Below are 9,254 nucleotides of genomic sequence, written 5' to 3'. Positions count from 1 at the left end.
CCCTCCCCCCGCCCCCACCTCCAGCTCCCCAGGGGCACTGCCTCCCCCTGTCCCCTCTCCACCTCCAGATCCAGAACAACTGGTCCTATGGGGAGAACATAGATGAGGAACTGAAGACCCACCCCATGCTGAGGCCCTATAAGACCTTTTCAGAGAAGGTGAGCAAGTGTTGGGGCCCAATGCTGAGGGTCCGATATAAAATCTCCAAATTTGAGCGTTCCGAGAGGAGTGAGGCAGCTTCATCAGCTTGGATCTAGCTGGGACGGCGGGTTAGGGCCCCTCATTCATGGATTTTGCCTTCCTGCAAACAAGGCTGCCTCCCCCAGACCCCAGCCTTCTGGTGTTCCTTCTCTTAGAAGGAGCCAGACTGGATTTGGTTCCTTGACTGTGCCACTTAACTTCTCGGAGTCTCCAGTGTAAAATGCGATAATGAGAGTTTGTTTGGGAGGCTCTGTTACAGAGCAGGTAAGAGACCCGGGTTTGAATGTGAGCTGGACCACTTCCTCCTAGCCACGAAGTCGAGGCTTCCCCTTCTTAGGACACTGGAGGCCAGAAAGGCTGAGGCAGGGACTCCTACCTCTACTTCCCTCCTATCCCATCTCACCAACTCCCCGCCTTCCTGTCCACCCCAGGACAAAGAGATTTACCGCTGGCCCATCAAGGAGTCCTTGAAAGCCATGATTGCCTGGGAATGGACGATAGAGAAGGCCAGGGAGGGTGAGGAGGAGAAGACAGAAAAGAAGAAAACGCGGAAGATATCCCAAAGTGCCCANGAGGGCGGGGCCAGGAGGGGTGGGGTCACGCAGGAGGTGGGGTTGAGAAGGGAGAAGGGCAGGGGGAGCGGCGTGGGGGGTCAGGGGAATCCGGGAGGCCGGGAGCCAGATGCCCGCCAAAGCTGAGATCTGGGAAGGTAGTGGGCGTGGGTCTGAAGAACTGTAAAGGGCAGAGGGGGGGAGGGCGTGGCTTAGCGACAAGGCCCTATGGGAGGGCGAAGATCAGGGGTCCAGGGCAGGTGGAGGGGGTAAACTGTGTTGGGGCCCGGGCTTCCTGCTAGCCCATCAAGCATCCCCATCTCTCCCTTGTCCTCCCAGACTTATGACCCGCGAGAAGGCTACAACCCCCAGCCCCCCGACCTCAGCGGAGTTACCCTGTCCCGGGAGCTGCAGGTGAGACCCCTGATCCTTTACCTGGAGGCATGGAGGTGTGTGTTGGGGGTGGGGAGGACATCCTCTGAGTCTGCGCCTTGACTTTTTCGTCCATTCCCAGGCCATGGCGGAACAACTGGCGGAAAATTACCACAACACGTGGGGGCGGAAGAAGAAGCAGGAGCTGGAGGCCAAAGGTAGGGGCGTCCGTCTCACCCCCGCGCAGACCCCTCTTCACCGAAGTCCCCTAGCCCCAGTTTCCTAAGGGCCTAAGTTAGAGCTGTGTGACTTTGAACAATTGCTTTCACCACCCAGTCCCCCCCCCCATAATAACATCTACTACCATAGGGTTGTGGTGAGCATATGAGCATCATCTGAAAGCCATGTTTTGGTTATTCTTACCTCTGTTTTTATTACTATAATTATGCGTGCTCTCAGCAGCAAGAACCACTTCAGTGAGGGTCTCCCCAGTCCTCTGATTTCTGGTCTTTGCCCCTCCAGGTGGTGGGACCCATCCCCTGCTGGTCCCCTACGACACGCTGACAGCCAAGGAGAAGTCACGAGACCGAGAGAAGGCCCAGGAACTGCTAAAGTTCCTGCAGATGAACGGCTATGCTGTCACCAGGCACGTGGGCTGCAAGCCCGGCCGCGGAGGGGTGGGGAATGTGAGAGGAACCAGCCAGGCAAAAACTGGGAAAAGCTGGGCTGGGGTAAAGGGCGGGGCCAGAGAAGGAAGGAGGCTGAGAGGGGTGGGGGCTGGAGAGCAGAGGTGGGGCCCGGGGAAGGAGGGTGGGGCCTGGAGAGGGGGGAGGGACCTGGAGGAGAGTGGGCCGGGGGAAGCCAAGATGGGTGGGGCCTCAGAGCGGGGAGCAGGTCAGAGAGGGAGGGGCCTCAGGAGGAGAATTGGGACCAGGGAGCGGAGAAGGCTAAAAGGGTGGGGCTTCGGGGACTGTATGAGGCCAGAGAGGGGAGGGGCTAAGCCAGGGGAGGAGAGGAGGCTGAGAGGGCGGGGCCCACGGAGGGGAGGCGGGGCCAGAGAGAAAGACCCCCCCCAGGGGGCGGGTCCTGGCGAAGGGAGGCGGGGCCAGAAGCCTGCAGCGGCCAGGCGCGGGGCGTAGGGGAAGCAGAGGGAAACTAGAGAGGAGTGGGTACCAGGGCGGGCCTGCCTCTGGGCCGACCCCTCTCTGCCTGTCCACGCAGAGGCCTTAAGGACATGGAGCTGGACACGTCTTCCATTGAGAAACGGTTCGCCTTTGGCTTCCTGCAGCAGTTGCTGCGCTGGATGGACATTTCCCAGGAGTTTATCGCCCACCTGGGTACGGGGGCTCCCTCCCTGTGCTGATACACCCGCAAGGTCACCCAAGGACCTGGCGCGTGCATTTTTCCTTCCCTCCCCTCCCCTCATTATTGTGCCAGACACCGTTCCAGGCGTTGAGAACACAGCAGTGAACGAGACAAAGATCCTTTCCTCCTGCGTTTACATTCCTGTGGTACATTCAGACGATTAACGTCAGACACCTTAGGTTTTTAGAAGGCGGTTAGTGTTTTGGGAAGAAGAATACACTAGAGCCAGCTAAGGAAGATTGGGAGTTGGGGGGTGGTGGTGGAGCCCTTTAAAATTTAAATAGAGTATTGGGGAAGACCTTGAAGGAGCTGGGAAGGAACTGGCCGGACATCTGAGAATATTCCAGGCAGAGGAATAGCCAGTGCGAAGTTCTGAGAAGTCCCTGGGGAAACAGAGGCCCAAGTGGCTGAAGCAGAGTGACTGAGTGGGGAGAGGTGACGGGGCAGATCACGTAGGGCTTTGCAGGCATGGGGAGGACTGTGGCTTTTTGCTCCAAGTGGAACGGCACCACGGGAGGGTTCTGAGCAGGAGAGAGCCCTGACCTGCCTCAGGTGTTCTCAGACTCCCCTGGGCTGCACTAGGGACAGACTGGGCATAGGGACCAAAGAGGGTGAGGACTGGGCAGATTGTGGGGCTCATTTGGGGATGGAGGATGTTGGTATGCCCCATCCATGCCTCTTACGTCCCACTAAGAATGACAGCTGGCCCCTAGAATCCTTCCCAGCTTCCCCCAGAGATCCCAGCATTCCCCTGAGAGCCACCCAGGACTCCCAGGCCCCCTCAGATGAGTGGCACACAGGACTCACATACCTCGTTTCGAATCCCACATGCTGTTCCTCCATGCTGAGCACCTCTGGGCAACTCCCTCGCCTCTCTGTGCCTCAGTTTCCCCATCTGTCCACCATAACGGGCCACAGTTCTGTTCTTGCTGGGTGACCTGGGCTGAGTTATTTCATCTCAGTTTCATCATCTAAAATGAAGGAGAGGGACCAGCTATACAGACCTCCAAGTTGGGAGGCAATTCTTGTGCAAAGGCATTCCTCACAGGGCCAGGGACAGAGCAAGTGTTTAATAAGGGGAGCCAGCATTATTATTTTATTAGTAGTAATTATTACTGTCACTATTATTATTTGAAACGGATTTCCACTTTAAAATTAATTCTTGGGGCTCCTGGGTGGCTTAGTCGGTTAAGCGTCTGACTTTCGCTTAGGTCATGATCTCGCGGTTCGTGGGTTCGAGCCCCACGTCGGGCTGTGTGCTGACTGCCAGCTTGGAGCCTGGAGCCCGTTTCCAATTCTGTGTTGCNAATAAAATAAAATTAATTCTAGTCTGTCAACATGGACCTATTTCATTCATTCATTCATTCATTCATTCATTCATTCATTCTGCATTGATTCAGTGCCAAGTACTGAAGTTCAGGAAGAAAAGGGCCTGTGAGGAAGCAGATGTTCCATGACCTTACTCCATCCTAGTTTATCTTCTTTCCCATTTTCAGCCTCAGGAAGTGTTAGATCAAGGAATTAGAGGGAATCACATGAAAGATAGAGAGAGGTTCATCTCAAAGCCAACAGAAGTGACTTTATACCAAGAATTAATCTCCCATCTTTTCCTGCATTTACCCTAGAGTCCCCCCCTCCATTAGAACACCCTGGGTTCCCCAGCATTGAACCCGCCATCACCCCTCTTTTCCCTCCCCCACCAGAGGCTGTGGTCAGCAGTGGACGAGTGGAAAAGTCCCCACACGAACAGGAGATTAAGTTCTTTGCCAAGGTGAGAGGTGGGCTGAGAAGCTGGAGGGGGCTGGGGACTGGCGGGCTCCCCCACCCTTCACCCAATCCCCCTCATCTCTTCCCCACCTCACCCCCAGATCCTGCTCCCTTTGATCAACCAGTACTTCACCAACCACTGTCTCTATTTCCTGTCCACACCGGCCAAAGTGCTGGGCAGTGGCGGCCATGCCTCCAACAAGGAGAAGGAAATGATCACCAGGTGGGCTACCCTGTGGCCTCTGACCCAGCCCCCGACCTCACAGGATCGTAATCCTGGACCCTTTCCTGCCAACCTGGGGCCGTATGGGCTCTGTCCTGGGTGTTGGGCACCAACCACTCTACCTGCAGAGGTGACTGAAGGGTGAGGGTGACCGCCTGTGCTCATGTGCCCAGGACCAAGGGGTTCCCCAGGACATGGGACTTTCAGGCAAATGGGACGGATTGGTCGCCCCGTCAGAAAGGCAGCCCAGCCTCCCCACCCCCCAGCATCCCCGTTTTTGCCCATTACTCTCAAGCTCGCTCATCTCTCTGCCCCTTCCCCACCCTTCCTGATGCCTTGGTTCTCTTCCCCACCATCCTATGTCCTCCTGGCTGTGTCTTCTGTCCCTCTGTCCCTGTCCCCCTAACTGCGTCACTGCGGTCCTTGCCCCATGGGGTCCTCACCGTTTCCCCCGTCCTTATGTCCCTTTCTTCAGCCTCTTCTGCAAGCTTGCGGCTCTTGTACGTCACCGAGTTTCCCTCTTCGGTAAGTAGCCTCTGGCTGCCCCAGCTCTTCTCCCTAATCTTCCCTCCCTCCCTGCAGTGGCCAACCCCACCCTGTAGAAGCACCTCCCGGTTCAGGCCTCAGTGTGAACAGCCTTCATCATGTTGTTCCTCTGGACCCAGACATGGACTGGGTAGTCCTGGGGACAGGGCTGTGACTGGGACAGAGCTGGGCCCTGTCCTCACGGGGCCCCGGGCCGGTGGGGACACAGACTCATCCCCAGACAGTGATGGCCCAGGGGTCAGGGCTGGGATGGGGGAGGTGCTGGCAGAGCAGGTTTGGGGAAGGACNGAGGTGGGGTGGGGGGGAGGTGGATGTAGAGGAAGACACTGTCCTTGTAGCCCTTCTTTCACCCTGGCCCGTCTTCCTTCCCCAGGAACAGATGCCCCAGCTGTGGTCAACTGTCTGCACATCCTGGCACGCTCCCTGGATGCCAGGTATGGGGCCCGGTGCCCACCCCCAGCCCCGAGCCCTGTTCTCCTGGACTTCCTGAAATCTAGAATCTCAGATTCTAGAACTGGCGTGCCCCGGCTTCCCTCCTAGGACGGTGATGAAGTCCGGCCCCGAGATCGTCAAGGCCGGCCTCCGCTCCTTCTTTGAGAGTGCCTCAGAGGACATCGAGAAGATGGTGGAGAACCTTCGTCTGGGCAAGGTGTCACAGGCGCGCACGCAGGTGAAGGGTGTGGGCCAGAACCTCACCTACACCACCGTGGCCCTGCTGCCGGTCCTCACCACGCTCTTCCAGCACATCGCCCAGCACCAGTTCGGAGACGATGTCATCCGTAAGGACCCCTGGCCCCGAGGGCGGGGCTGGGGGTGAGGTGCAATTCGGCTGACACTGGCCACCCCTGGGTGCCCGACAGAACTCCAAGTGTCTGAGTGTGCATTCAGCGAATTGGTAGGTTAACAGAATGAGTTAATGAGGATATGAGTTCAGCAGCTTTTTTTTTTAACGTTTATTTATTTTGAGAGAGACAGAGTACGAGCAGGGGAGGGGCAGAGAGAGGGAGACACAGAATCCAAAGCAGGCTCCAGGCTCTCAGCTGTTGGCACAGAGCCCGACACGGGGCTCGAACCCATGAACCGTGAGATCATGACCTGAGCCCAAGTCAGATGCTGAACCGACTGAGCCACGCAGGGACCCCTGAGTTCCGCAGCTTCTAACAAAAGACCCTAAATCACTGTAGCTTAAACAAGAAAGAAATGTAGTTCTTTCTCATGTGAGAGCCTCCTTGTGAGCACACCACCGTGCCAGAAGCCTGCTGTTCTGGAAACATTGCTTTTACCCTCAGGGTCCAGATCGCACACCATCAATTACATCCCCGTCCCAGCCTGTAGGAGAAGAGGGGAAGCAAATAGAGGGGCACTGCAGTTCTTTTCAAGGAACAACCTAGAAGTGGCCTGTGTCACTCCTGCTCGCATCCATCTCATTGGCCAGAATTTAGCATGTGGCCACGTGTCACTGCGAGGGAGGCTGGGAAAGTAGCCTTTATTCTGGGAGGTCTTGTGTCCAGCTAAATATTGGAGGCGCGTTACTAAAGAGCAGAAAAAGTTAAGAGCAGATGTTGGGAGTCCGTTAGCAGCGTCTGCCGTGTTTATGCCACCAAATGGCACGCATGTGGTGTGACCCAGCCTGGCATCTGGGCATGTAATGCACACAGCGTGTTACACGCCTTTGTTAATGAAACACGGGCAAGATACAACACCCAGGACGTTCAGGTACTCAAAAGAGAGAGGCTTACGAGATGTGGTCTGGACCGTGGGGCAGCAGGAGGTAGGACCGGGAGCTGGTGAGAGAGATGTTCAGGAGACCAAGGAGATGGGCAGTGGAGGGGAGGCATCCTGAGTGAATCCTAAGGCCCCGGCTTGGACCCCTCGGACAGTGGGGGCTCCAGGAGACAGTGATTGGGAGAAGTAATGAGTTTTGGGGAGATGCCAAGGTCAATTTGGGACTTGGTGGTTGCGAGCGGCCCAGGGAGCACCCAGGGAAGCTGTCCAGGATGGGCCGGCGGGCCATGGGCTGTGGGGCCTGGCGGATAGTGAATCCATGTCTCAGTTCACTGTTTCTTTGAAATTAGAGCCTTTGGCCAGAAGTAAGAAAAGTCAAACTTCCCCCATCCTCACATTTTATTAAGAGAATTGGAATTTTTTAAATGTTTATTTATTTTTGAGAGAGAGAGAGGGAGAGACAGAGTGTGAGTGGGGGAGGGGCAGAGAGCGAGGGGGAGACACAGAATCCGAAGGAGGCTCCAGGCTCTGAGCTGTCAGCACAGAGCCCGACGTGGGGCTCGAACCCATGGACCCTGAGATCATGCCCTGAGCTGCAGTCGGACGCTTAACTGACTGAGCCACCCAGGCGCTCCTATTTAGAGAATTTTAAAGTGTCCAAAAGAGTCAGAAGAAGAGAATTATTCACAATTTGCCCCGTTTGCTTAACTTTTCACTTTACGGGTGAAAAATATTTGCAAACCTTTTTGTTGAGCTTTCAAATGTGAGTTGCACACAGTGTGACACCTGAACACCCAACTGTGCTTAAGTTTCCCTGATTACCCTCAAAATGTCTTTGATTTAAAAAAAAAAGATTCAGAATCCAGTCAGGTTTCTCTCTTTGCATTTGGTTGTTATGTCCCTGGAGTCTTTTTAATCTAGAACCGCCCCCCCCTTGCCCTCTTTTTGTCAGAACATTTGCAAAGTTGCTGAGGTTCCTAACCTCGCCTTCTGCCAGTGGAAGTAGATGACCTAAAATTATAGTCAAGATTGGATGTTTGTTTACATTTTTCTGGAAAGAGAAGTCATCAGAGAGATCACCAAATGATCATCGCTATGATCAAAGAGACCCACGACTCCTCTCCAAGGAAGGAACAGTCTTTATTGAGTGCCTGTTGCGTGCCTTGTTCCAACTGGTTTCCAAGCATTAACTCTTTTGATCCTCACAACCACCCCACGAGGAAGACACTATAAGTATCCCCATTTTATAGATAAGGAAATTGAGGCCAAGAGAGTGTTAGTACTTTGCTCAAGTCACGCAGCTGGTAAATGGCAGGCTGGCTCTACCGCCCAGTTCTTACCCAGTATTTGGAGATGAGGGAGGAGGGCGGGGGAGAACGGGAATGGTGGGTGCGTCCCCGACCCTCACCCCCACCTCTCCCTCAGTGGATGACGTCCAGGTCTCTTGCTACCGAACACTGTGCAGTATCTACTCTCTGGGAACCACCAGGAACCCTTACGTGGAAAAGTAAGGAGAGAGAGCCATGGTTTGGGGCTGGGGTGGGTACTGGGGGGATCTGGGAAAGGAAGGAGCGGAAGATGGGGGGCAGTGGCAAGCAGAGGAGATGTACAGTCTTCCACAACAGAGGTGCTCGGCGGCAGCTGCAGTTCACCCAGGTGGCCACTTGAGGGCACTCAGGGGAAGGCCAGTGAAGGAAGCCCGATCAGCACCCCGGATGCCAGGTTGCAAGCTTGCCCTAGCAGGAGGCACACAGAGATGAGGGTGGTACCCAGCACGCCGGGGGCACTAAGGAGGGTCCCTGGCAGTGCCCATGTGGGGGGTCTCCCCTGAGCTGGGATCACCAGTTGGAGCAAGAGGGCACTTAAGAACCCAGGGAAACGGCCACATTTGTGTGCTTTCGGTGGATGGCAGCTCTGCTCCCAAGAGTTTGGGGGGTGGGGGTCGGGGGGAGGCACTTCTGTGGAGATAGGGGCTGGGACCCGGGACCAGGCAGGGGGCAGTGTGGGACCTAAGCAGCCCCTTCCTCCAGGCTGCGGCCAGCCCTGGGGGAGTGCCTGGCCCGCCTGGCTGCAGCCATGCCGGTGGCGTTCCTGGAGCCTCAGCTGAACGAGTACAACGCCTGCTCTGTGTACACCACCAAGTCCCCCCGGGAGCGGGCCAGTAAGTTGTGGGGGGCTGGGGCCGCTGCACGGGGCCCAGGGGAGAGCCCACTTTGGGGTCCCTGAGGGCTAAGGATTCCCCAGGTTGGGGGCACTCCAGATTGGAGGATTCCGGAGCTTGGGGGGGGCACTGAGGTCTGGGGGGGAAGGGTCTGAATGCCCTGACCCCACTGTGCACCCCAGTCCTGGGGCTCCCCAACAGCGTGGAGGAGATGTGTCCTGACATCCCGGTGCTGGAGCGGCTCATGGCGGACATCGGGGGGCTGGCCGAGTCGGGGGCCCGCTATACAGAGATGCCACACGTCATCGAGATCACGCTGCCCATGCTGTGCAGCTACCTGCCC

The 9,254-nt window shown here is 56.3% G+C and overlaps 1 protein-coding gene across 1 annotated transcript in view; it reads left to right on the top strand.

Moving 5' to 3' along the window:
- Positions 1–9,254, top strand: part of RYR1 (ryanodine receptor 1) — a 115,724-nt gene that overhangs the window by 54,672 nt on the left and 51,798 nt on the right. Inside the window, 14 exon segments of the mRNA XM_077773631.1 lie at positions 69–158; positions 633–768; positions 1,087–1,166; positions 1,267–1,342; positions 1,647–1,770; positions 2,346–2,461; positions 4,193–4,260; positions 4,358–4,479; positions 4,955–5,004; positions 5,399–5,459; positions 5,566–5,804; positions 8,176–8,257; positions 8,781–8,911; positions 9,094–9,254. The exon segment at positions 9,094–9,254 is cut by the window's right edge and continues 166 nt beyond it. Of these exon segments, the coding sequence (XP_077629757.1) occupies positions 69–158; positions 633–768; positions 1,087–1,166; positions 1,267–1,342; positions 1,647–1,770; positions 2,346–2,461; positions 4,193–4,260; positions 4,358–4,479; positions 4,955–5,004; positions 5,399–5,459; positions 5,566–5,804; positions 8,176–8,257; positions 8,781–8,911; positions 9,094–9,254 (1,536 nt within the window).

The sequence above is a fragment of the Crocuta crocuta genome, unplaced genomic scaffold (genome assembly GCF_008692635.1).
Source record: "Crocuta crocuta isolate KB4526 unplaced genomic scaffold, BGI_CrCroc_1.0 scaffold267, whole genome shotgun sequence".
Lineage (NCBI taxonomy): Eukaryota > Metazoa > Chordata > Mammalia > Carnivora > Hyaenidae > Crocuta > Crocuta crocuta.
The sequence above is the reverse complement of the archived record's forward strand: the minus strand, read 5'-3'. Positions and strand labels throughout refer to the sequence as shown.